Genomic DNA, 26,088 nt, shown 5'->3' with positions numbered 1-26,088 from the left:
AAAAATGTTTTAAAAATTCTAAAATGTGATTAATCTGATTAAAAATGTAATCGTTTGACAGCTCAAATTTTTTTTGACAATGAGGACCCTTTGCCAGAGCAATGTAAGGCAGTGAATAAGTTAAAAACACATTACAATTTTTTTTTGTATTTTTTATTTTTTTTTAGGGCGGAGGCTGGAACGGATTAATTACATTTCCATTCATTTCAATAGGGAAAGATAATTTGATACATACAAATTCAACTCATGCGGTATCCGGTTGCAAATGTCAGATGAGTCTTGGGACTGCAAATGATTGCATTCTCCTCCTTTATGGCATTTTTATCAGACACATTTAATGGATCTCTATTCTAGCTATTGTTCTGAGATGGATAAAAATAAAGATGTTGTTTTTGCGTGTTTTCAGCAGAAAGGTCTTGGGGGCAGTAGCTCGGTTCCTCAAACACGGGAAGTAAGAGAGACTTTTCGGGGTGTCAAGGCTGGACACTTGTTTTCTCTGCGTGACCTTCACTTTCAAGTCCTATTAATAACACACACTTGATTTTTTCTCCCCCCCACCCCGAAACATTTGACCTGTTTTTCCTGGTTATTGATTGATGAGCCAAAAGTGCATTTGAACTGCTACACCTCATTTGTCTTCGCAGTTGGATGCGAGCAAAGTAGCCAGAGTGTCCTGATCTGATACGTCTGAAATGTGAAGTGAGAGAGGATAACGTGGGTGGAGTGGTGTCATTGTGTTAACACAAGCAGACTAATCATATGTCCTTTCAAAGTTTGAATTGGAGGCGTGTGCTGTCCTGGCGCAGTGGGAGCGCGCAGAGAGGAAGGGAGGGCAATCTGCTCCGGACTCTAATAAGACCCAATGGCTGCTGCAAGGTGGCCAGGAGTGCCGCAGCTCAACTGGGCCAAGAAGAGGAGGAAGACGAAAGAGGATGACAGCATGACGGTCGGACTTTAGTGCGCCAGAGGTGGATTTGTGCGGGGGGAACCACGGAGGAGCAAAAAGCTGTCGTGACAGGACAGGTACAAGATGAAGACGACTTTAAGTCTGCAGGTGGCTTTAAATCAGCTAATATGCATGAGTACAATCTTTCTAAAGAACCCTGTGGAAATATCATTTTAGAAGCTGATGATTTTGTGCTTTTCAGTTTGAACTAAGCCAAAAGGATGTCCTAACACTAATTGACTTTCTGATGCTCAAGCTGTCAGTGTTTTGGAATGGACCAAGTTTTGACCCCCACCTGAACAATCCGGCCTCCCCAATGAAGCAGCCCACCCGGCTCGGCCTGCTAGCCCTGTGGACCTGCCTGTGCCTGGCCGAGGGATGCGGGCCGGGCCCGGGCTACGGCGTCCGCTCCAGGCCCAGGAAACTCTCACCCATGCGCTACAAGCAGTTTTTTCCCAACTTCTCCGAGAACAACCTGGGGGCCAGCGGGAGGGCCGAGGGCAAGATCACCAGGAACTCGGAGCATTTCAATGAACTGGTGTGCAACTACAACCCAGATATTGTCTTCAAAGATGAAGAGAACACCAATGCGGACCGCTTCATGACTAAGGTAGGACTGATGTGGTGTTTGCTTCCCAGTGAGACCTCAAAGAGATGTTGGCACTCCTACTGTACTGTATACTGCTTTACACCAATCAAATAAATCACGCACCTTCATTCATTGTTTGCTGTTTGACCTTGCCCAGCTAGAGCAAACAAATTTCCCCTCCCTCTTCTTAAGATAAGAAAAACAAATTGAGCACTCCCTCATAAGAGGCCGAAAACACCATTCAGAAACATGCAACACCATTTAATCTTTAACCCTGGCCAACCCACGGGGTCAAATTTGACCCCTATAAATTCTGCTACTCAAATAACAAAGACCTTTTTTTTCTTTTCTTTTTTTTTACAAATTTAACTTCAAAAGTCCAGAGTGCCACTTCTGACCCCTGCATGGGGCCATCTAGTGGATGAATATTGCACTTACATGAGTCAGAGTGGTGGTGACAAGATGGCTGGCAACATGCTGTTTTGTTGAGCTGGAAATCAATCCAAACAAAACCATCTTCTCAGCAAACCATCAGATGGTGAAATTGTGTTTTTTTTGTTAATCTATTTCATATCATGTTGCAGAATGCCTAGGAGTATGTTTTATATATATATTTTGATAAATTAGCAACTCTGAGCTAGTTAAAAAAAGGTTACAATTGAAAAAACATATTTTGGTGTTCAGTGAACTTATAGCAGTCATTTAATGTATAATTCATAATTTTCCAAAGAAGAAAAGGGTTCTTGGGTTCTCCAGGGTTATAATCAAACACCTCATTATTGGGAATACTGCTAACAGGTGCGCCAAATAACCCAATATGGGCTTTTGAGCCCAAACTGGATTTCCCACGCATCCGCACATGCAATGCTTCCCACTCTAGTGATGCTGTGCCTTTTTTTTTCTTTTTTTTTTTTACTTGTTTAGGCTATAAATCTGTGCGATGAATATCAGTGGTTGTGATGTGTGCCCTTCTCATGCCCACTTTTGTGCGTGTCAATGTGTGCGTGCCCCTCTTTTGCCCAAATGTGAAAGACGCTCATTGTGCGTCACTCGGAGAGAGGTCGCCTATACGAAATTCCCGCCTGCTGAAGTAATGGCACCGTTGGAAAAGCCACTATTGTAGTTGTGACAATGAAACGCCTCTCTTCAATGGCATTGGGAGGAAAATGTATCGAGTTTGCTTTCTGTCCCTCTCTTTCTCACCCTTTACTGTCACATTCCAAAGCGCATGCCAATACATTTTCCCATCTGCCCTGCGCATATAGTGGCGCTCTCTCCCATGCTCGGATCAGCTTCTCACATAGCTTTTTTTCTGTCAAAGTCTCTTTCCTTAGCTTCTAGACAAATGTTGTTCGGTCACTTAAAGGCCACAAGGCCTCGAAGGCCCACGGAGTCACAATTCTGATCAAATGAAACTGCAGCTGGCAAAGACAGAGAATGGCCTTGATTATTCTGTCACCCTGTCGAAAAAAGGCTAAGGAATGCGGTAAACTTGCTACTGTAGCCGTTTTCTCATATCCTGATTTTGAGGAGGGAGAGGAGGATTTTTACGTGCCAGCAGACAAACGATTATAAGGAGAGATCGTGTTGAAATGGGTACGATAGAGTCCAATTCTCCATGGTCACACTTGAAAGCAGGAATGGGCGCAATTCTCTAAGGTCAAGTCCCAGACTTTAATTCCAAGTCCAAGTCCCTGATCACGAGTCCACACACAGTCGTTTAGAGTAAGGAGAGAAAATGAGAGCAGGCCACAACAGAGACTCACAAGGTTTAAGTCCCAAAAAAAGAGTCCTAGTCAAGTCTCGAGTCTTTAGTGGACGAGTCGAGTCGCAAGTCTAAAAAAAGAATAGTGACTTAAGTCTCTCGTGAGTTTGAATCCAAGTCTCGAGTCCCCATCAATGCTTGAAAATGCTGAGGTGTGTAATAGACTCACATATGTGACATGTTGATAAATAATAACAAGTGTATAGGACTTTTGTTCTTGAGTGGTCTCCAAACACGCATATCCACTATACACAGTACAGAAAATCATAATCAGACCATATTTGTAATGATCTTATTTAGCGGAAACAAACAAAAAGCAAACCAATTACAGGTGTGCACACACTGTGCGTGCGTGTGTGTAGGAGTGCAACAAATGTTTCATTTAACACATTTATGGTTCCTCGTATGGTTTAGTAGGCTAGCACTATAAAAGCAACAAAGTGAAATGAATACCTAAGATAGAACATATTTTCATATTACTTTTTTAATTAAGAAATTAAAATATGTAATACAAAATACTAGATTCGTTGCTCCAATACATGTAAAGGAAACCATAAGTTTCAGTACAGTTCAATACAGTAGTAATTTCACAGCAGCTTCAGTAACAGTTAAGAAACGTCTTAGCGCCCTCTAGTGTACAAAAGGAGGAACTCCATATTATCTTTGATACGATTTCATTGACTCTTTGCGGTGTTTGTGTTTCCCTATCTTTCACTGGACCAAGGCAGCCATTTTAATTTATAATCTCTTGACAAACACAAACGAAAAGTCACAAAATGAATGAATATTGATGATCTATAGTCTCAATTGACTCACAAATTTACTTATAGTACAGTATAGTATACAGTAGTGTGGATTCTGTGGAATGTGGACCTGTTTAGGAGGCTGATATACTCGCAGGAAGCCATGGCAGTAGACAGCTTTATTGTACCTATAGTACTTTTAATATATATATTTTTAAAGGGGGGGGGGGCAAATTAAATGAAATTTGATAAGCATTCATGGTTTACTAGTGTGCCACTGCCACACAATGTTGGGAATAAATTGTTATCGAGCAGGAGTGGGCCAACTTTTAAGCTCAAGGGCCACGTTTGCGTTTTCACAACAGAGAACCAGAGCCAGGTCATTCCTAGATGGAAAATAAAATAAAACTTGTATGCATTATTCATCATTTCATTTGAATAGTTAACTACATAGATGAAATACAAACAAAAATGTTAAAAGAACTGTATGTAGGCTAAAATATGTATAATATATATGCTGATGATTTTGACTCTGAATTTATATTGGTTCTTATTCTAGCGCTGCAAGGAATGTTTGAACAGGCTGGCGATCGCAGTGATGAACCAGTGGCCAGGGGTACACCTGCGGGTGACGGAGGCCTGGGACGAGGACGGTCACCACCCGGCGGGATCTCTGCACTATGAAGGTCGAGCTGTGGACATCACGACCGACGACAGAGACACGGACAAATACGGATTACTCGCTCAGCTGGCTGTGGAGGCGGGCTTTGACTGGGTCCACTACGAGTCCAAATATCACATCCACTGCTCTGTAAAAGCTGGTAAGATCACGTCTGTGTTGAAAATGTTGTTTTTAACCCTGGAGAATCCAAGAACCCTTTTCTCCTTTGGAAAATTATGAATTATACTTTAAATGACTGCTATAAGTTCACTGAACACCAAAATATATGTTTTTTTTTTTCAATTTTAACCCTTTTTTTTAACTAGCTCAGAGTTGCTAATTTATCAAAATATATATATAAAACATACTCCTAGGCATTCTGCAACATGATATGAAATAGATTAACAAAAAAAAACACAATTTTACCATCTGATGGTTTGCTGAGAAGATGGTTTTGTTTGGATTGATTTCCAGCTCAACAAAACAGCATGTTGCCAGCCATCTTGTCACCACCACTCTGGCTCATGTAAGTGCAATATTCATCCACTAGATGGCCCTATGCAGGGGTCAGGAGTGGCACTCTGGACTTTTGAAGTTAAATTTGTAAAAGAAAAAAAAAAGGTCTTTGTTATTTGAGTAGCAGAATTTGTAGGGGCCAAATTTGACCCCGTGGGTTCTCCAGGGTTAAGTCGAATGTGTCCGTGAATTCACCTAGGACTTGGTAATACAATCCCCCTTAGATGATCTGCCCTTCATGATCGACTTTTCGGCCTTTTTCCAGAAGATTTTCATTCAACTCATGTCATGTTCTTTTGTTTCTTTCTGCAGATCACTCAGTTGCGGTGGAAAAAGGAGGCTGTTTCCCAGGCTGGGCCCGGGTGACTGTTGCTGGAGGGAGTCAGAAGAGCATGTCATCCCTAACTCCTGGGGACAAAGTGATGGCCATGTCTATGACAGGTCAAATAGTATTCAGCCCGGTCCTGCTTTTTCTACACCGGGATCAGGAAGCCCGGGTCACTGTTCTGTCTCTGGAGACAGAAGATGGCCATCGATTGGCCGTCACTCCACATCACCTGGTATTCTTAGACCCCGACTGCACTCTTGACTATAGTAAATACCAAGCTCGATTCGCCAGTAGAACCAGAGTCCAGAACTGCGTTTTGATCCACAGAGCAGACGGTCAGATACATCCGTCTCGAATCAGTTCCGTTTTAGCGCAAGAGACCACGGGAGCGTATGCACCGTTGACAGAAGATGGAACTTTGTTTGTGGACGGGGTGCTCGCGTCCAGCTACGCGCTAGTGGAGGGGCACGTGCTGGCACATTGGGCATTTGGACCCCTGCGACTCATCTCCTCATTTGAGCGCCTATTTCGGGGGGGACGCGCCGCACAAGAGCAGACGACTTGCACTGACACGACCTCGCTTCGTCGTAACACGGGTTTCTATGTGAGCAATAGTTCTCAAGTCAGGCATCAAGATGTGGATGGAGCTCAGAGAATGGAAATGAAAGAGATACTCAATTGTCAGACATCGAACGTGCACTGGTATGCTCGAGTTTTGTACAGTGTGGGATCTATCATTTTAGACTCCAATTCTTTTCATCCTTAAAGTTGTAGGTTTTTTTACAGCATGATAACTAACTATTTTTCTTTACTTGTTTGTGCACTGATATGTAATTATTCTTTTGAATATGGACATTTTTTCACATGCATTCGATTTTTTGTCAAATCAATAGATTTTATATTTTTGTACCATCTGAAATGTAATATATGCACCGGATATATTTTTTGTCTTCACATTTTGTCATCAAACATTAAAATGTAATTTAACGAGGTAATAATGTTTTCTGTTGTGGCAAATCATATCTGTGCGCCTTCCTTCTTCTTTTGTGATAGTTTGCAATCTAGCTTAGCTTAACGGCGCATACCGCCACCGACTGACGTTGTCCTTCACCTGCAAGGGGACCAACACAAGGTAAGGTAGCTTTATAGCACATTTCATACACAAGGCAATTCAATGTGCATCACAAGGATAGAACGCGTAAAACCATTTAAAAACACGAGAGCTGACCACGTTCAGAAAAAGAAAAAAAAGTGAATTGATGGTGGCTAGATGTTGTGAAGTGTGCTGCCGCCATCTAGTGGTTGGGGTCTGACACATGCGCATCTCAAAATGTGCTTGTAAAAAAAGAAAAGGTAAATAAGGCTCGTGTCTTAAAAAAGCTCATAAGTCAAGGCATTCGTATCTCAAGGCACCACTATAGGCCTACATCAAATTTTAATAGTTTATTTCTCAGAAGATTTGCTTACATTCTTAAGTGTTTAATTCAGTATTTATTTAGGCTATTGTACTTAACATTTTTCAGGTATCTGTACTGGAGTAATTTTTTCTTTAACTTTTACTGCCTACTTTTGACAACAGATAGCTGTACTTTCTGCTAATTACTTTGTCAAAACAACAATGCCACTTGTATTAACCTCTGTGGTTGATGATGATAAAAATTGAAAATAGATTGAGGGAAACGGCTGAGAGTTTGATTGTTTGAAATATTGGGGATTTACAGTAATAGATTTAAGGGATATACTGTAAACTATGGAGCATTTATGACAAAAATCATTTCAAAGAATGCATCTTTGTTTATCTATGCCAGCGATCTGTACTGACAGGCAGAACAATTTAAATGCTCTTCCACTGGATAGCATGAGGTTCAATTAACCTGTGTATCTGTTGCCATTCATACAACAGAATTACTTATCATCAGTGGAGATTACAATATGCGATACGTGCCGAGCCTCAATAAAGGTTGGGAAACGCTGTCTAGGCCATGTTGTATAATGCTTCCTTCTTGCAGCTACCACGCTTTCAAATCTGAGCTTTTAATTAGCAGAATTGATGTAATGATAAGCAGTACTTTACATGGACTGTACAATTTCATTTGTAGTTGAAAAATGACTTTTACTAAGTGCATGAGAATCAGAAAAACACTTGTCTGTGCAGAACCTAATCTCGTGCAGATACTGTAGATGAGGTTACATTGTACATACTGACATGACTGACAAATGACTCCACTTTCAAGCGGCGCACATGCCACACTAAAAATAATGCACTGAAAAACCAATAGAGTAAGCTAAATGAAAGCATACCTAACCTAAAAAAAAAACATGAAAGACCCAAATTATGTCCACATCCTCCTGTTCCATGCTCTGTTGTAAACATCTGGGGAGGTATTCTAAGGGATTATCCTTGAGATGCAGGAGGCAGATGGGAAGGGAGTCACTCTGCTGGCCGACGAATGGGAGGAAACGGGCGCCCTTAATACCACCCTCTATTTACAGCCATTGGCCAATCAGCCTGTCTCGCCCCCCTAAAAAAAAATCTAATCCAATTTTGCTAAAGCTGAATGGGGAGTTAACTAATCCTAGTAACAACCTATTTTCAAAATGAAAACCTGCACACATCATGCACTGATGTATCATGTATGAATTCCACTGCTTTAATAGGAATGACAGTACCACACCGGCGGTGGCCTTCTCAGACCATTTTTACAATTCTGTTTGAGACTGCAAAATTCTTTATGAACAAATTCAGATGATAAATGGTCACCATTTACAGGCTGTACAGATTAAAGATTTTTAAATCCCATTTGTCAGATATTAGGGTCACACAGAGGTCAGTGGCAGGGTCAAAATGCAAATCAATCACCCCCTGCAGCAGGTGCTGATGACTGGTCAGTTGCTCAGTCCACGTACAGAATGCAATACACCAGTAATCCCTATTGCCTTTACAGCAATATCACTTATCAGTATTATTAGCAAAGTCGTCTGTAGTCCAGATCAAATAATAAAAACGACAAACCAACATGCAAATGTCTATACAACCAAATATATAAAGCCAAACTAATCTCAAAATTAGGGAGCATTAATTTTGCTGTCAAGGGTGTAACATACTTATTTGACTTCATAATTGTAGTTTTATTTGATGTTGATTCCAGCCAAGCCGCCCCCCCCCCCCACCCCCCAACCCCAACATGCAACCGAGTAGGATCGTTGTAACTAAATCATGTTTACGGCGAATTAATTATCCACAGTTAAATTTGACGGTTAAAAAAAAAGATACTAGGTCATTCATGCCAACAGACCGCTGCATCCGTCGCACGAAGATAGTCCTGCTCCTGCAATTATAACAACCTAATGAAAATGGCTTCCATGCTTTGGAAAATGTAATGACCTCCAGTACTATCGAGTGTTAATATCCTCCATGTTTCCGCGCTGTGCTTGCCAACAACAAGCACACTCATGTACAGCGTTGTGCAGGAAATGATAAACAAAGCACAACAGCAGTTTAATTTTAGACGCCCTAACGTTGACACATTGAACACTTGTTTCGCACGATTTGGTGATTTTAGAGCGATGGTGAATGTTCTGCTTCTGGCACAGTTTGGTCATACGTATATGTGCAAAAAAAAAAAAAGATTTTCATGCAAAGTTAAGTGACAAGTATGTATGTTACCGAATAAAATACAACAGGCCAAAATTGTGTTTATTTACACTATTCAGTGGAAAGCTGCGACCTCGCGAGAAGAATTCCACAACACGACAGCGGCTAGTTAGCATTGAAGCTACATCCACAAGCCCGGAAAGAAAACATTGAACGGGACCGAAGTACTGTTGGTACGAGTAGCGGTGACTCTTGACTCTCCCGATTAATATGTGCCTAGGAGTACCAAAACAAGCCGAAGCGGCGGTTCGCTCGCTAACCCCAGCGGTTTCCGAGTAGTTGTGTAAAGTGTACACAGAACCACAGTAGTCAGTACTGGGCGAGCTCGGCAGCCTTCCGCCCGTGTGCACTTCCCCCACCTTCTCTCTCTCTATCTCTCTCTCTTGCTCCAGCCGGCTAGCCGCAGCGTTAGTCCGGTACATAAAATGAAGCGACCAGAAGCATTACGGGAAGCTGCCGTGGGGCTCTTTGGATTTTGCTGATGTATGAAGAGACGGTTTTGGTTTTGTAAGGTCAGTGGCGTCAATTGTGACTTTTCTCAACTTCCCATGCCAGGTGTAAATAGAGACACACTAACCCTGACCTTAGACCGGGTAATGTTGGCTCCGCTATCGGTAGCATTTAGCTGTTAGCTTGAAGCAGATGACGCTGTCTACTTGCTGGAGAACTAGCAGTGTTACCTGGGCGCTAACTTCGGCTTGGTTAATTTTCCGTGACGACGGCCCCCAGGTTGTTTTAGTCGAGGTTAACAGTCGTCATTTCCTGACGTGTATGTAGTTATATATGCGACTAAGCGTAGTTTTCGCAGTTTGGGCTCTGCGGGACACTTAGCTGCTACGTCACCATCGCTAGTTGTTGGATTTTCCGTTTCAGTCCGTCGCTAGGGATATGGACTAGGCTATTTGCTGGACTTGCGCGAATCCATCAAATCGGTGTTTACATTGAGTAATGATTGATATGTCTGTATTTATCAAGCTGTATTATGCTTTTTTCTGGAACGAAAACACGATTCAGAGGTTGTTTGTGATTATCATCACAATTGTAGCATATACTATCACTGACTGTGAAAGTTATTTTCTTATTACTTTCCGTATCAACCTTGCTAACCGGGACGCTATTTTGCCATCACTCGCCACTTTCGCAAGACACTATCGAATGTATTTTGAAACAAAAGCCCGTTTAGCTCGTTAATTAACTAGCTATATAGTTCATGGTTATGTGCTGTCGTTATTGTGGAGTGTTTCGACATGTCACATTTATTTCGAAGATATCGCCTCACTCCGCTCTTCCGCCAAATTTACTCTATTGTTCACCTTTATATGTTTGACCAAATAGCGTTAATTAAAATCGAGCTAATGTGTTGTGTTTGTTTTCCGTTTAGTTTAAACCCCGCTACTGAAATGCGCACGATTGTGTTATGTGTATGTGTGTAGAGGTGATTCTTCCTTAGTTAAGAGTGTAAAGCATTCAATGATGCTTGTATCTCCTATGCATGACCAACACGTGAAAGGCATTCGTCCGTCCCAGACTACTCTTCTAACTCCCTAACAAAACGCGCTATGTATGTGTGTGTGTGTGTGTGTGTGGAAATGGCAACAAGATTTTCACTTCGAGACGGATATACTGTTTGTTCTGTAACTTAGCTTGTATTGCATCTAAGTTACAGAACACTATATATAGTAGTATTGGCGTGGCTGCAACTCGCACGATCGTTCAGTTTATTTTCTGACATCGGGAGATTAACATTAACGAGGACGCATTGGGGACGCTGCCATGTTATCATAACGCTGAAACGAAGCTCCGTGCAAAAAGTCGCTTTCCGTCGACATCGACGGTACGCCGAACGCAAGATCGCCGGAGAAACACGACGTACGCCGCGACTCCGTGTTATTTGTTGTGTTGCAGAAACAATGGCGAGGCCGTCGTTTGATTTACTGTACTGTACTTTAGTCGACGGCGTGAAGCTCTGAGCGGAACTCAAGTGAGAGCAACTCTGGTTCCGCACGACAACAACAGCGCTGCAACAGGAAGTTTTCAACGCGGAAGTTGTGTTTTCTTTGTGTATCTTCGTTATGGTTGATTATGAATAAACAAACATAAAATAAATATAAAATTAGTTAATAATTACTTGTTACTACACTTTATCATATTTTTGTGTTGTCATCTAACCGGTTTGGAATATGCACTGCTGGGTTAATAAGCACTTCTGTGTTAATTCCGGTGTGTCTGGTGTATCAGCTTCCTGCATCACTCGTGCTAATTTGCTTAATTTACAAGCATACTCGATTGCCATATTGCTTATGTTAGTCAATGACTGACTGCAAGGCACATAACTTTTGGACAAACCTGGAGGCTTTCTATGTTTAAAGACATGGAGGGTGGCTGGTATGAAGTGATTAAGTATTTTTGTTGTTGGGGAAAAGGCTTGTTGTTTAACAATGATTGTAATAAACATTTACATTTTTATATATCCTTATGGGAATTAATCTATTGTGTTTACTTTGTTTTTATTGTCTCTTATCTTGCTGTCAATTTAGTCACTGCAATAGACTTGTTGTTTGAGCACCATATGGTGTAGAAAGTGCTATATAAGATCTGTCCATTCGCCATTAACCATTTAGGTCACAGTTAAATGATTTCAGGCTGTTAGCATACTTAATACTAGTGGTATTGCACTATTATAAGCCATTTGTATTTTGACATTACAGATCTCTGTCAAAGAGGTCAAAGTCAGTTTGGGGGGATGGACGAGCAGAAATCCACCTGCGATGAAAGCGACTCTGAGCCAACAGGTAATTGCTGAACGTATTCTGTACCCAAACATTATGTAAGTGTGGAGTAAAAATTTCTTAGATTGACAACTAATATTTTGCACTGTCAACTATTACTTACTTTGTGATTTTTAAAATAACGTTCACCACTATAATTCTCATGATAAATACTATATAATAGGATAAATAAAATGGACAATATAATTTTTTCCTGACTCAATACTCATCTACATGCGTGTGTGTTTACTTGCATCACCAGCATTCAGTCGCGCTTGCTTTTCCTCTCCGGTCAGTCATCTTGTTCACTGCTGTTGGAGGAGAAGTTGCATGCACACATTCTGATGGTGTAGTTGTACAATTGCAGAAAGTTGAGCCATATGAATTGAAGTAGTTCTAAACAAACCCTGATGACACAGGATCCGTGTGGGTTGGAACATTTTGGATTCAAGACAGATTAATGCTTTTGTCACATTTGTACTGTGTGAAGATAGTCACAACACAACAAACCTCAAAGTCAATTTAAAATACAATCATACCACACAATTTCTTCATCTGTGAAGAAAAAAAACACGGTATATAACACGTGCCCGTTTGGCACACGTTAATTCGCATACTCACTTTTTTTTTTCTCGACTTTTTTTGTTCGTTTTGTTTAAGGTGGTGTTTTGTTTGTGGTAAATGTATATTGAATGTTTATCAATGTTTCTTGAATAATTTTTTGGTCCATGAAAAAATTCCCTCCGCCCATTGTATTTAACTGGCCGTCAATTATACATGGATTTTTGCTTTTTGCAAGTCGGCCCTGGTGACTATCCCCTGCAAATAGTGGGGGTCGAATGTATTCTATTTATTGTTCTACATTAAATGCCAGTGCTCAATTTATTGAGAATTGAAAAGGATGTACTTGAATTATTATATGATGAATCAGCGGCATTAAAGAACAAAGCTTAAATAATGATTCCTCCTCACCGTGATAGTTTCTGGGAAATATATCATCCTTAACAATTTGTTATTATGACAGGCCTATTCACCACAGTTTAAATGTATTTTTTTAGCTGATGATAAGGCTCCTGCTTGTCAACTTGCTTGCTCTGAAGGAGAGCCCCAAGTTCTCCCTGCTGCTGAGGATGAGTCCCGTCCAACTGCCGCCTCTTCAAGTACACCGATGTACGTTCTTGTTTACTTTTCCCATTCAGAGCAGCTTACTGTTGACAATATTGAACACCGAATCTTTGCTTGTGTTTTGAACAGAGAGAGCGTGAGGGCTTGTGCTCTTTGCAACTGCGTGGAGCGCAGCCTTCATGGCCAACGGGAACTCCGACACTTTGTGTCGACTTCAGAACTGCCAACCCTCCAGACATCTGCTTCTCAGCTGCCCCAGCCTGGAAATGATGAATTGTCTTCCATTGGATTTTCGGACACCCCCTGTCTAGCGTCGCTATTTGATGACTCAGGTTAATTTCCAGACAACAGTTACTATTTAAAATCTCAAGATGATCCCTTTTAGGAAATACAGGACACTGACGTGAATCGAAGTTTTCCTGAAGATTTGATTACCCTATTGATGCTGTTTGGAATGCAGGGGGTTGTTGGGTTCATCACTGGTGTGCGGTGTGGTCAGAAGGAGTAAAGCAAATGGATGACGACGGGTTGGAGAACGTGGACAATTCTGTTATCTCAGGGACACAGCGCGTAAGTGCACTGTCTATAATGTGGATTAAATGTCATCAGATGTTGGGAATAAAAAAAAAAAGTTTTCTTCAAGAAATGTCACACTTAATGACATGTGGCTTTGGTTTGTTACAGCTTTGTGAATACTGCAAAAGGCTGGGTGCAACCATTCGATGCCATGCTGAGGGCTGTTCAACCTTTTACCACTTCCCCTGTGCAGCAGCGAGTGGATCCTTCCAATCCATGAAGCAGTTGGTCCTTCTCTGTCCTCAGCACATAGAGAAAGCAGAAGAGTTAGGTAAGATAAAACACATCTTCACACGGTTGCTAACACACTTACGTCATTCATTCTTGGACAAATAAGTACAAAATGTTTTCAACTTTAGAAGAAGTTCCTCATCTTATCAGATATTGGTATTGATCATGACCAGATTCATTATTCTGTTTTCTAGTTAAACTCCTGCTAGTATCACTTTTTACGTACTCAAGATATTTGATTTAAAAGGTTTAGGAAATCAGTACAGAAAATGCACTATTTAAACTTTTTATTCATAGCCATTTAATGCAGGGTACAATGCATGCAAGATGTTTGCAATATAAAAATTGTACATTTTGAGTAATTTGTGGATAAAAAGCAGCAGTTTGAAAATATGCATCTCCTAAGTAACATGATATTGATTTAAGTATATTGCCTCACTTTCCTGTAAATAAGTACACACTTCCCCCTAACAAGTTCAGATATAGGAGAATTAGAAATTAGGGGTTCAGTTAAATGAACGATGTAGTTTGCACACCAGTGCTGTCGACATTGTTTTAGCTGCCAGCATGAACACCACGTCGCTTTAAGATTAACCAAAATGGACTCGTATGATGATATGTTTCTATATTTTGACTTTCACAGCAGGGGAAGAGTCTTGGTGTGCTGTGTGTGACTCAGCAGGGGAACTCACAGACTTGCTGTTCTGTACGGGTTGTGGCCTACATTATCACGCGGCCTGTTTAGAGATTGGGGCCACGCCCATACAGCGGGCAGGATGGCAATGCCCGGAGTGTAAAGTGTGCCAGACCTGCAGGTAGGTTCAACCCAGTCACTGAATTTGCATGCAGTCAAATACTTGCTTAATATGCTACATGCCATGTGTGTGTATTTTTGGAAATACTGTTTTTATTCTTCAGACAACCAGGTGAAGACTCCAAAATGTTAGTATGTGATGCCTGCGATAAGGGCTACCACACCTTCTGTCTGCAGCCAGCCATGGATTCTCTCCCCACAGATCCATGGAAATGCAGAGTAAGTCATATTCATCCTCTTTTAAAGATGAACCCTTCTTGGAATTCATGTTCCTTTCTTGAAAAAGCATTTTCCAGTTAAGTTCACAGGCTACTCTGATCAAGTGTTTTTCTCTCCATTCTGTGAATCATGTCAGAGGTGTCGTGTATGTATGGAGTGCGGCATTCGAGGACTGGGGTTGCCAGGCTCGGCGCAGTGGTTTGACAACTACGCTGTGTGTGAGGCGTGTCAGCGTCAGCGCAGCTCCATGTGTGGCGTATGCGGCAAAGCTGCACACCCATCTGTGGCTCTTCAGTGCTGTACCCTGTGCCACAGGTTTCTTCAATGATCACACTCATACTGCCCATCTGCGGGTTTTGCTCACGGGTGTCCTCATTGTAAAATATTGTATAATCTGTTATTGTCTTAGGTGGGTGCACAGAGAGTGTGAGCTCCCTGAGCTCAAGAGCATTTGCCTGCTTTGTAAGGAGGACCGACGTCATCAAGAGCGCCTCACCGAAGCACACACAGCAGAGACTCAAACAGCAGAGGTAGCAGATGAGACTGACGGGCAGATACAGTTGGTGGAGATGACGATCCAAACGGAGGCTGAAACGACGACGGAAGAGCAGACAAACGTAATAAAAGGCCAGGGAGGCACATCAGATATGGGGTTGGTAGACGCTCCTGCTGAAGAACAGACACCCATGGATCTAGGTCAGTCTGTGCCCACCACAACTTGACTTGTCACAATACCAAAATTCTGTCTTTGATACTGTGCTTGTATGAAGTAACTGCATACCTTGGTACTGAAACGATACAATGACAAAGACTTGACATCAGTAAAAGCAGACAAATAATAGATGGCAAAACAGGGAGTGTATTCCACAGGGAGCTTAAAGTTCTTTGTATTTTTATTAATTCAAAATGTTAGGCAGTGAAGGATATAAGCATATATTCCCTCTTGATAAAATCAAATAGCTATTCAATTAATATGAAATTATTCTCATCACTAGCCTGGTTTAAATAAAAACATATATTCCGATTAGAATGCATCCGAACGGCCAAACGGAATTGAAATGCTCCGTATAAACACCTCAATCGTAATGAAAAGGCTAAATCTGAATGAAATTTCATTTGGAATCACAGGTATATTATATTCCTTTCGTCAATCTGAACTCCATCTTGATAAATCATGTGATCGACGTCCGTGCTTCCTGCGCCTGCCGCGGGGCTGATCCGATTAAACGGGGGAGCGTATAAACGGCAAATCGTAATGGATCACGTCACATGTAAACAGGTGACCAGAGATCTTCATTCGGAATGTCTTAAAAGTCTCCATGTAAACCTGGCTATCGCTGGGACATGCAGCCTTGTTTAAAATATAAAAATGGCTCCACAGATTTTTTTTTTCACAGAACGTTGGTGTGAGAACCTGCTGACTGGTACATTTCTCAATTCACTTTTCTGACTCATTGTTTGGAAAGTTCATAATAGTCTCAGTAGAAATAGAAAAGTATGGCGAGTTTATCACACTCGTTTGATTTATATTTAAAGGAAAGTTTTTGAAATACAGTTGATCTCGCTTGTTACCCTGTTCCTCTTTGAATTTGTGATATAATTTAGGATGCTGGTCAGCAAGGTGTTTAGTCATTTTGAAGGTATTCTCTAGTGCTGTAGTCCAAGTAGCTTTATAACACAACCTGTAGACAGGCTTGGCCACGTCTGTTGGCTTGCACCGGCTGTGAGCCATGTAGGCAAAATAATTCCAGAAAGCGCATGCCTTTTGTTTCCGTGTGAGGAATGCACAGTCCGCAGGAGCATGAAAGTTTGTAGCCATTTCTTGTCTTTTTATTTAATTTTTCCGTCTTGCACACGTGGCAAAAAAGGTGCCGCCCATTTTCATCACAGAGGCATTTTTCTTTTTAAGAAATCATGGTACCACATAATTTTCTGCATTTGGATGCAGACCAGTCCAAGGTTTACGCAGCCTTTTACCCCAAGTTAGTTGGGATAAGCTCCAGCACACCCATGACCTTAGTGAGGATAAGAGGCATTGAAGATGGACCGCAGTACTTTACAGGTGCAATCTCAATCCACAAAGGCAGCACAATTCTGAGACAAAGGATTCAAAGAAATAGAATTGGTATTGGAATATAGAAAACTGTTTCATATTTGTGTGAGAACATGCCAGTTAGGCCTGGCTGGTCACGGTCACACACAAAACTAATTAGGCAAATTTTGCCCTTTCTTGATTGAGGACAACAAACGCCAAATTATTTGGTGATTTTAGATTATTATATGAAATGATCATGAGGTCATTGCTTTTTCTTCTGTTTTATTTATTACATCACCTATTCTCGATGGTGGTAAACAGAATCATGTGTGGTGTGTTGTGTTGAGTTTACAGATAAAAAAAAATATATGCTTGTGTGTACCAAGTCTTAACCAGTTCTCTCTTTAGGTGCGGAGGCTATCATTGTTGGGACAATGGATGTAAGTGACAAATTCTCAAAGGAAAAGCTGAAGATAGAAAAAGAAGACTGCATTTCAAAGTGGTCTGCTGCAACATTTAAGTCTTTGGGTAAGAACAACCAACTCTTGACATACTGTACATACTGTATTTGTACGTGGACAAAAAGCATGTTGTAGTTGATGAAAGATTTGTAAGTGATTAAAGTAATAACCTGCATTCCTTAACCCTAGCTGAAGAGTGCTCGACCAGACAGGCTGCCCCTTGTCTACCTGCTGATGAAAGGAGAGCAGAAGAGGCAGTCAGCCAAGTGATCCAAGCTGACTCGCAGAATTCTGCTGCTGAGAGGTGGTCTCAAAATCCTGAAGTAGAAGAAACACTGGAGGGCCCTGAAAATATGGAGGTGGAGAAGCAGGAGACTCTTCTTTCTGTGGATAAGCCTCTATCAGGAGCGTTAATAACAGCTGGTTCCTGTGGCTTCCAAAGCGCAGAATCATTCAGTAAGACTCTGTCTAAGTTGTCACCCTCTCGAGTATCTGTAGAGAAAGCGGAGCATGTACACCGGTCTGATGAGCGGAACACAAGTCCATCATACCAGGCGCGCCATTCGTCTTCTCGTCTTTTACCACCAGACACACAAGACGAACCCTCTACTGTCAACATGGAAGAGAGGCTACTACCTCACTCTGAAGAAGAGGAGGATGAAGAAGACGACGATGACCAAATGAGAAGAGAAGGACACGTTGTGGACATAAAAGAGGAGCCACAGGAGGCCGAGATTAAGCCTGAATTGCTGCTGGATGAAATGTCCAATATCAGCCACGGAGATGAAAGTAGCAGTGGTTTCCTGGGCTCTCCTGGTGAAGCGGATCCTCACTTTTCTATGGAGCTTGGCCGCTCTGAAACTGATGACTCGCTTCCCTTTGAACCGCTTGGAAGTAACACGGAAAAGGTGAGGCGCAGGGGATCCCCTGGCCGCTCAAGGGTCAAACAGGTCAGTGGTCTGTCTTTAACACCTTTCGTTGAGTTTGACAATTTGAGAAAAACCTGACTTACTGTCCATTTATCAGGGTCGAAGCAATAGTTTCCCCGGGAAGCGTAGACCACGAGGAGGCGGTGGAGGGCGAGGGCGTGGTGGCAGGTCTCGCCTCAAAGCCATGGCCTCTTGCATTGATGCCTTTTTGGTGAGTCAAGTTTTGCATTGGGCTATAGAAAGAATGAAAGAATAGCGCTGTCATTATTATTGCTTTCTTTTTCTTCTTCTCACAGCTAAGCATGACCACAGACTCTGGAATAACTAAGGAGGAGGAGGAGGAGGAAGATGACACCATGCAGAACACAGTGGTTCTCTTTTCAAACACTGACAAATTTGTGTTGCTCCAGGTATAGCACCTTCATTTTAAACACATTTATTTGTATTTTTATGTATTTGTCATTTTTAAATGTAACGCCCCCCCCCCCCCCCCTTCTGCTGTGTGTTTCAGGATATGTGTGTGGTTTGCGGCAGCTTTGGAAAGGGTGCGGAGGGGCAGTTATTGGCCTGTGCGCAGTGTGCTCAATGTTACCATCCTTACTGTGTGAACAGCAAAGTAAATGCAATGTTACTCTTTTATTATGTATTTGTTCCATTGCCATAAACCCAAGTCATTTCTGAGTCAAGATAAACTAAACTTGATATCTTCTGTAGATCACAAAGACAATGCTGCGCAAGGGCTGGCGCTGTTTGGAATGTATTGTGTGCGAAGTATGTGGGAAGGCTTCGGACCCTTCCCGTCTGCTGCTGTGCGATGACTGTGACGTCAGCTATCATACCTACTGCTTGGACCCGCCCCTGCACACTGTGCCCAAGGGAGGTTGGAAATGCAAATGGTAAAGAAGAAAACATCTTTGAAAGCTTTGTTCATCCTTGTAACTTTGAATGGGGTCAAATGTAAATGAATTCCTGAAAATTTGCATATTATGTAAAACATTCATCAGGCATTGCATTAGCTATTCAGGGGCCTGGCTCTCATTTTACTGGCTTCTCCAGCAAAAGACAAATTGTTACCTACTCACATTGGTCTACTAAATTTTTTTGAATTTAGATTTTAGGATTAATTGTCAATGTGTTATTCTCTACTTTGCAGGTGTGTTTGCTGTGTGCAATGCGGTTCCAACTCGCCAGGTTTCCACTGTGAGTGGCAGAACAACTACACTCACTGTGGCCCCTGTGCCAGCCTCGTCACCTGTCCAGTATGCAGAGAGAACTTCATGGAGGAGGAGCTGCTCCTGCAATGTCAGCACTGCGATCGGTGGGTGGTGCTCATGAGAACTACATACATGAATAAAATCAAATGAAACATTTATTAGTTGGCCACTAATGATGTGTTTCAGGGAATATATATCTTGTATGATATCCATCATGAATTACTTAATGCAGTGTCTGATTTATTCAGAATGTCATATATCACTGTTTTATTCTGTGTATCTATGAAGATGGGTGCATGCGGTCTGTGAAAGTTTATATACTGAAGATGAAGTGGAACAAGCGTCTGATGAGGGCTTTGCATGCACATCATGCAGCCCATATGTTCCCAAACCTATCGGTGAGTCAGAACCATACATAAATGACAAAATATTCATGGAATGTTGCCGTATGAAATTAATACATGTTTTTCTTCACTATAGTTGAGTCAGCCTTTATGGCTTCAATAAGGATCAAAGAGCCAGGTTAGCAAAATTTGCGTCGTTGTTGTTGTTGTTGTTTTGCATTCTATGCTCAATTGTCATTTTTTTCACTTTTTACAACATGAACTTTACAGAGCCGCAGTTCTATCGATTAGAGGGTGTTTGGCTGACAGAATCGGGAATGTCCCTGCTGCGTACCATCTCCATGTCTCCCTTGCTCAAGAGACGGCAGCGTCGCTCTCGTCTTGGCGCTTTGTGTTGCGAAGGGGGCCCTGATGCAATGGATGTGAGGGAGGAAGGAGAAGGGGAGGAGGGAAAAGGTTGGCACATTTTCTGCTCATATATGAGCTTCTGACTAGCCATATATAATTTTGTGGTAAATACACTGCTGTTTTCAAACTCAATTTTGTTTTATCTAGTCTGTGGGGAGTCTATGGATTGTGACGCTAAGATGGAGAATCCTGGAAGCCCTGACAGAGAAGGCGGTGTTGATGGAGGCACAGATGGCATGGCTGAATGTGATGTTCTCAAAGAAGGGGTTGACGATACGGAAGATGGTAAAAAAAGGAAACGGAAACCTTACAGGCCTGGTAAGCTCACAATTTACAAAAAAACATATTTAGCAAAATTCTTTCAAGTATTTGTAGATATTATTATGAACTCCCTGCCTTAGGAATTGGAGGCTTCATGGTGCGACAAAGGAAGTGTCACACACGGTTGAAGAAAGAGTTTTTTGCACAGCTGGCTGGAGAGTCAACTTTAGATGGACACCCAATCGAGAGAACCATTGAAGAAGGTCAGTAACAAGATGGTTAATGATTTTTTTTATGTAAACAATATGTATTATGGTTTTTGCCCACAATTTAAAACCGTTACTTGGTTTCATAATATCATATGTGTAATGCAAACACACATGTCATGTCAAATACACAAAGGATTTTAACCCTAATATTTTTTAAGCTTCTTATAAAAATGTGTGAGCTAACCTTGCATGCTTCACTGCGTAACCAATGCAAAGTACGACTTTCGTTACCATTACGGTCAAGGGTGGCGCTAGGGTTTTAAATGAGGAACGTGACATCTATCTGCACAAGTGGAGTCTGGCATGGGTGAAAAATAGTGTGAATGACCACTAAGTACATTGACAGCATATTCACTTGCGGAGTTAATGCTTCATATACTACACTTGTCAATTAGTGCACTACTCCATGCATGTGGCACATTCAGTTAATACATCATCAAACACAAACGCTCAACCCCTACTAATTAAGCCCCACCGTTAACAGTGGGGTGGAAATAAAGAATTGCTCACTCACAGATTACAAAAGATTTTCTTGGTTTACTTTCACATGAAGAAACCCACACAAGAGACCTAATTATTTGTATACAAAAGCAATTTTCCATAATACATCTCTGTTAACATTTCACTTTTTGTGTTTGATTGAGGAGGTGAAAAAAATCCATAACAAATTGGCTACTCGTGTTATTAATCATAGGACACCGCAGTCCATCATCTATAGTACTATTATCCCACTTAGCAGCTTTTCAGGGTGAAATTGTACATGAAGGCCATAGTGATAGGTCAATAAAAACATGTTAACACATAACGCTACAACGTGTCAGAGTTTTAAAAAATATTGTGTGTCTGTGTCTCTTTCTAGCGTTGTGAAATTTTTTAATTGTGAAAATGTTTTAATTGTTACTGTGCGTAGGACCCCATCCTGACACAGATAACATCATGGACCCTAAACCATTGGAGGGCGAGGAACAAGCTAAGAAACGTCGGGGACGAAAGAAGAGCAAGCTTGAAGACATGTTTCCAGCTTATCTCCAGGTTTGTTATTATGTCTCAAGTTAAAATTTATGAGATAATTTCCTAGTATAGTAACCATATATGGAATATTTGCTTTTTGATGCAGGAAGCTTTCTTTGGAAAGACACTTATAGACTTGAGTAAGAAGGTTGTAATGACAACCCCTGGGCAGAGGCCAGCCGCATGCATTCTTCAACCCTCATTACCAGCACCATCGGCATTCAAAACTACTTCCCTAGAAAGTAAGAAAAACGAATTGAACTTGGACACATAATATAGTTAGAAACAAGTTAACTGTTTGTAGATAAGCATTCATGTGTAACTTTTAAAACTCCTTGTTAGCTGAGGCCAAGGATCGTATGGTGCATCATCTCAAGCAAGAGGGGGGTGAGGCCCCCCAAGCTCAGGGAGAAGGTACCGTTTAGTAACTGGAAACTTCTACAAATGTTTTGTTTTGAATGTAATTGTATTGTCAACATACATGTTTCAGGAGCCTCTACACCATCCTCAACACTGAAGAATCAAGGGTCAACCGATCCTCATGACTTTGATGCAGAAAAAAGCGAAGGTAGTAATTGTATGATGCTTTGGATTTAACTGGGGGGGAAAGCAAATGTTTCAGAGATGTTGAACTTTTTCCTTCCATGGTGTTGTCCCTCCGTGTCAGGTCTTCCACAAGGAGTAGAGAATCAGGATTCCGAGCAGTTTTTCAGGAAGGTTTTAGGAGTGTCAGAAGGCTCCACCTTGGAGGGTATGAAGCCCATCGCAGAGGGCAATAAGGGAGAACTCAATTGTAGCGCTCTGCCACAGAGAGCTCTCCTCTCAGGTGTGTTGAATGGGATCCCTAAGGTTGATCCTATTTTCATCTCATTGGCGTGGAACACTGATTAAGTGAAGTTTTATATGGTGTTGATATTGAAATGCATATCTTGTAGGGTCTCTGCCTTCATCTGGAGTTATGGAAGCTTTCCCTGCCCTTTCTCAGTCACCGTTCTTTGACATGCGGTAGGAAGTGCTACATTTCTTATTTAGCGTTTCATAGATTATCTTAATTCTGATATGGACAATGCATGTATTTTTGTATTTTTTTTGTGTTTAATTTTTTATTATGAAGATGGATTGCTTCAGTTGATGAATCGTGTTATCCTTCATCTTTTTAAATTGTGTTCAGAGAAAAAGGTGGGATGTTTAGTCCAAATGGTGGCGAGGAGAGTCCCTGGGCTACTCCATCCACCCCAGCGACTCCTTCCTCCCCACCAACCCCTACTGAGGCAGAAGGTGATGGGCTATCCTACAACCAGCGCAGTCTCCAGCGATGGGAGAAAGATGAGGAGCTGGGAGAACTATCAACAATTTCTCCTGTGCTTTATGCCAATAGCAACTTTCCCACTCTCAAACAGGACTACCCAGGTGTGTGGAAGGCGATTATCATTTGATAAACATTGTTAAATTTGAGCTCTGTTACATATTATACATATGTTGCATGTTTTGCCCTTTCCCAGACTGGGCAAGTCGCTGTAAGCAAATCATGAAGATCTGGAGAAAAGTATCAGCAGCTGACAAGGCTCCCTATCTGGTAGGACCTATTTAGTGCCTGGACTCGCCATATTCAGTTAGCTCATTCAAACATATAGAGTTGTCGGTACACTGGCCATTGACACAGCGTACCAACCCCAAGGAAATAACAAATAATTTCAAGGTCCAGGTGTGGCGCCGTCTACCCTGGTCGACAGCAGAAACAAGGATGCTGTTTTGTCGCATTTTAAATCAATCTGCATCGTGTGTCGCTCCAGCAGCAAGTAAACAAACATTCTTTCCCTCTGTCGTCCTTCCACATCACCCATCCGCATATGCGCGGCTCTTATTGGTTACAACGTGCATTGACACATTTTGACTTGAACGGGAAAATAATGAATCGGTGTTCGTTTACAACAGCTAATCCGCAACCAATCCTAGTTATATTACATTTTATATTAATTATTGGAGCCTGAAACAACTGGAACAAAATGTTGAGTCTATAACTGAGTGGATAAAAATACTTATTTATAATAGACAATGAATAGCGTTTAATATTAACTTTTTCCCCCCTCCCATAGCAAAAGGCCAAAGACAACCGAGCAGCTCAGAGGATCAACAAGGCACAGAGGGTGAGTGAAAACTTCTTGTAGTCATAGCAAGTGAAAGTTACAGAAATTGCAATTATGTTTCTTTTCTCATTTCTCCTTTTCTGATCTCATAGCAGGCAGAGAGTCAGGTGTGCAGGCCTGTTAAGACAGAGCCAGTGCGTATTAAAGGGGAAAGACCCAGTTTACACCTCCAGATCCCACCACCTTCCGGGTCTACGTCCATCTCGTCTCAGCCAAGCTCGGCAGAAAGTCAATTTCCTTTTCCCCCAGATTCAGGATCCTCCTCTGTGTTTTTCTCAGATGGTATTGCAAAAACACCAGGATCAGCTGAAATTCGTACAGATCCTTTTGCCAAGCTACCCCCTCAGTCACCCCGTTCTCACTCCCACCCACCCACTCCTTTATCCTATGCTGGGGCTAGCCCCATACAGGCCTCCTCCTCAGGTTATTCAGCTTCCGGCCCACAGGGTCCTCCTCAGGGACGGCCAGCTAGTCTTGGCCCCTTTGACATGCAACCAGGGACTTCAGGAGCCACCAGACGGGCTCAGCAGGTTGACCCCTATTTCAGATCACAGTTACAGCATCAACAGGGTCATTTATCACAATCTCAGCAAGGCTCTCAAGAGTCCCTTACGCCTCTACAAAGTCCTCATTCAAGAAGTGCTGGGATTGGGATTGAGTCCCCCATTTTCTCGCCACCTCATAACACGCACTACGGAGACCCTCAAAGAACTCTGCAGACAGAATATGGTTCATCCCCAATACCCTCAGTTGCATCCTCACCTGCAAGCCAGTATAGGGCTGATATGAGTGCACCTTCTCCTCGCTCCACTTCCGTCGGAAGACCTGACCATCCCACTGGCTCCCCTGGGATGCTTGAGTCTGGGGATAGATTATTTAAGGCACCTTTGACACCACGAATGCACCAAGGCGATGGTGGTGTTCTTCATCCTGGAACCTCCCCGAGCCACCCCTCTGAAGGGTACAGGCAGTCTCCCTCTCACAGTTTTTCTGACCACCACATTCAGTCTCCGCTAGCTCCCAAGTTGCAGTCAGGTGATGGTTGTTCTCTTGGACCCCAGAGACACCCTGTAACACAACAGGAATTGTGCTCGCGAGTTTCCTCTAGTCCACAATCCCAGGGCAGTTGTCAATCTCCCCACACTCCTGGAGGGCTCTCCAATGATGCCTATTCTGCACAGTCTCCTATAACCCCACGTTTCCAGTCTCCAGATCACTGTTCTCAGCCTCCTTCAAGGCCACATTCTAGAGACCCTTTCATGACTATCCACAAACCACCTCGCCCCACGTCTGCTGCGCCAGATGGAACGCCGAGCTTCAAAAGCTCACCTAATTCAAATCAGTCACCTCAATTGCATTCCAGCGGTAGTCCCATCAGGGATCCTCTTTCTTGCAAACCCTCAGCACCCCCTCTTCCATTCGGCCCTAGCACAGGAACCGTTCAGATATCCCAACAGCAGGCACCAAGTCAGCCACAGCAACACCAGCCGCAAACACAGCCGACTGCTGTTGCAGACAACTACACTTCTAGACTTATACCTCCTTCTGCATCTCAAGAACTGGCAGCTGTCCGCCCTCAAGATGCACCTCATCAGCCATCCTTGTCGGTCACTCAAGAAATGCCTGATGTGTCCGCAGTGCAAGACCCTGCGCTGGTGGGCTTAAGTCCCACTGAGCTGGAGAAGCACAAACAGGTATTAAAATATTGGCCAAAGAATAATCGTTAGATGCTCCTGCAATTTTTGTTTTTAACTCATGTGTTTGTGTTTGTAGCGTCAGAGGTTGAGGGAATTTCTAATCAGACAACAAATGCAACGCAACACCATGAGACAAGAAAAGGAGGCAGCTGCAGCCGCTGCGGGCAATCTGCAATCTCCTGGATGGCCAGGAGCAGAGATGGGTGCATTTCAACAAGATAAGATCCACAGAGCACCACCACCTTATCCACAGGTATAGTGAAACCCCTGCTAGTCACAGTTGAAAGGATGAACCACTGTGGCAATTTTTTTTGGTCTTTTGTTCTCTGAGCTTTTCAAATTACTCAAACTCGTTTCACTCCTAATATACTGTAGG

General features: G+C 42.3%; 2 protein-coding genes across 7 annotated transcripts in view; both read left to right on the top strand.

Annotated features, from left to right (window-relative positions):
- The first annotated feature begins 685 nt into the window (after window positions 1-685).
- On the top strand, window positions 686-6,540 carry dhh (desert hedgehog signaling molecule). Of its 4 annotated transcripts, none has more exons than XM_077553439.1 (5): window positions 686-699; window positions 774-1,054; window positions 1,203-1,556; window positions 4,603-4,864; window positions 5,533-6,540. In XM_077553439.1, exons 2-5 carry the CDS (start codon window positions 1,031-1,033, stop codon window positions 6,312-6,314), a joined length of 1,422 nt encoding a protein of 473 aa, XP_077409565.1. In that variant the 5' UTR covers window positions 686-699; window positions 774-1,030; the 3' UTR covers window positions 6,315-6,540. The 4 variants fall into 4 exon arrangements, with proteins under 4 accessions (XP_077409565.1, XP_077409557.1, XP_077409583.1 ...); XM_077553431.1 differs by having other exon boundaries at window positions 1,149-1,556; XM_077553457.1 differs by lacking the exon at window positions 686-699 and having other exon boundaries at window positions 774-1,023.
- Window positions 6,541-9,538: 2,998 nt separating this feature from the next.
- The window catches only part of kmt2d (lysine (K)-specific methyltransferase 2D), a 34,858-nt gene continuing 18,308 nt past the window's right edge, over window positions 9,539-26,088 (top strand). Inside the window, exons 1-34 of one of the 3 annotated variants that reach the window (XM_077572722.1) lie at window positions 9,541-9,715; window positions 11,912-11,995; window positions 13,030-13,141; window positions 13,226-13,428; window positions 13,557-13,666; window positions 13,781-13,943; window positions 14,547-14,718; window positions 14,822-14,936; window positions 15,073-15,251; window positions 15,346-15,632; window positions 17,380-17,499; window positions 17,622-17,888; window positions 18,021-18,382; window positions 18,459-18,572; window positions 18,658-18,771; window positions 18,873-18,977; window positions 19,076-19,257; window positions 19,515-19,679; window positions 19,864-19,973; window positions 20,056-20,097; window positions 20,190-20,375; window positions 20,475-20,645; window positions 20,729-20,851; window positions 21,768-21,889; window positions 21,975-22,110; window positions 22,211-22,282; window positions 22,359-22,436; window positions 22,536-22,694; window positions 22,804-22,873; window positions 23,040-23,278; window positions 23,371-23,444; window positions 23,965-24,015; window positions 24,108-25,709; window positions 25,789-25,965. In XM_077572722.1, the coding sequence (XP_077428848.1) occupies window positions 11,947-11,995; window positions 13,030-13,141; window positions 13,226-13,428; window positions 13,557-13,666; window positions 13,781-13,943; window positions 14,547-14,718; window positions 14,822-14,936; window positions 15,073-15,251; window positions 15,346-15,632; window positions 17,380-17,499; window positions 17,622-17,888; window positions 18,021-18,382; window positions 18,459-18,572; window positions 18,658-18,771; window positions 18,873-18,977; window positions 19,076-19,257; window positions 19,515-19,679; window positions 19,864-19,973; window positions 20,056-20,097; window positions 20,190-20,375; window positions 20,475-20,645; window positions 20,729-20,851; window positions 21,768-21,889; window positions 21,975-22,110; window positions 22,211-22,282; window positions 22,359-22,436; window positions 22,536-22,694; window positions 22,804-22,873; window positions 23,040-23,278; window positions 23,371-23,444; window positions 23,965-24,015; window positions 24,108-25,709; window positions 25,789-25,965 (6,231 nt within the window). In that variant the 5' untranslated portion in view covers window positions 9,541-9,715; window positions 11,912-11,946. Of the gene's footprint in view, window positions 9,716-11,911; window positions 11,996-13,029; window positions 13,142-13,225; window positions 13,429-13,556; window positions 13,667-13,780; window positions 13,944-14,546; window positions 14,719-14,821; window positions 14,937-15,072; window positions 15,252-15,345; window positions 15,633-17,379; window positions 17,500-17,621; window positions 18,383-18,458; window positions 18,573-18,657; window positions 18,772-18,872; window positions 18,978-19,075; window positions 19,258-19,514; window positions 19,680-19,863; window positions 19,974-20,055; window positions 20,098-20,189; window positions 20,376-20,474; window positions 20,646-20,728; window positions 20,852-21,767; window positions 21,890-21,974; window positions 22,111-22,210; window positions 22,283-22,358; window positions 22,437-22,535; window positions 22,695-22,803; window positions 22,874-23,039; window positions 23,279-23,370; window positions 23,445-23,964; window positions 24,016-24,107; window positions 25,710-25,788; window positions 25,966-26,088 lie in introns of all 3 variants that reach the window. The other 2 variants (XM_077572712.1, XM_077572704.1) reach the window with 2 other exon arrangements.

Source organism: Vanacampus margaritifer, chromosome 1 (assembly GCF_051991255.1).
Source record: "Vanacampus margaritifer isolate UIUO_Vmar chromosome 1, RoL_Vmar_1.0, whole genome shotgun sequence".
Classification (NCBI taxonomy): Eukaryota; Metazoa; Chordata; class Actinopteri; order Syngnathiformes; family Syngnathidae; genus Vanacampus; species Vanacampus margaritifer.
Note: the sequence above shows the minus strand (reverse complement) of the source record. Positions and strands in the feature narration are given on the sequence as shown.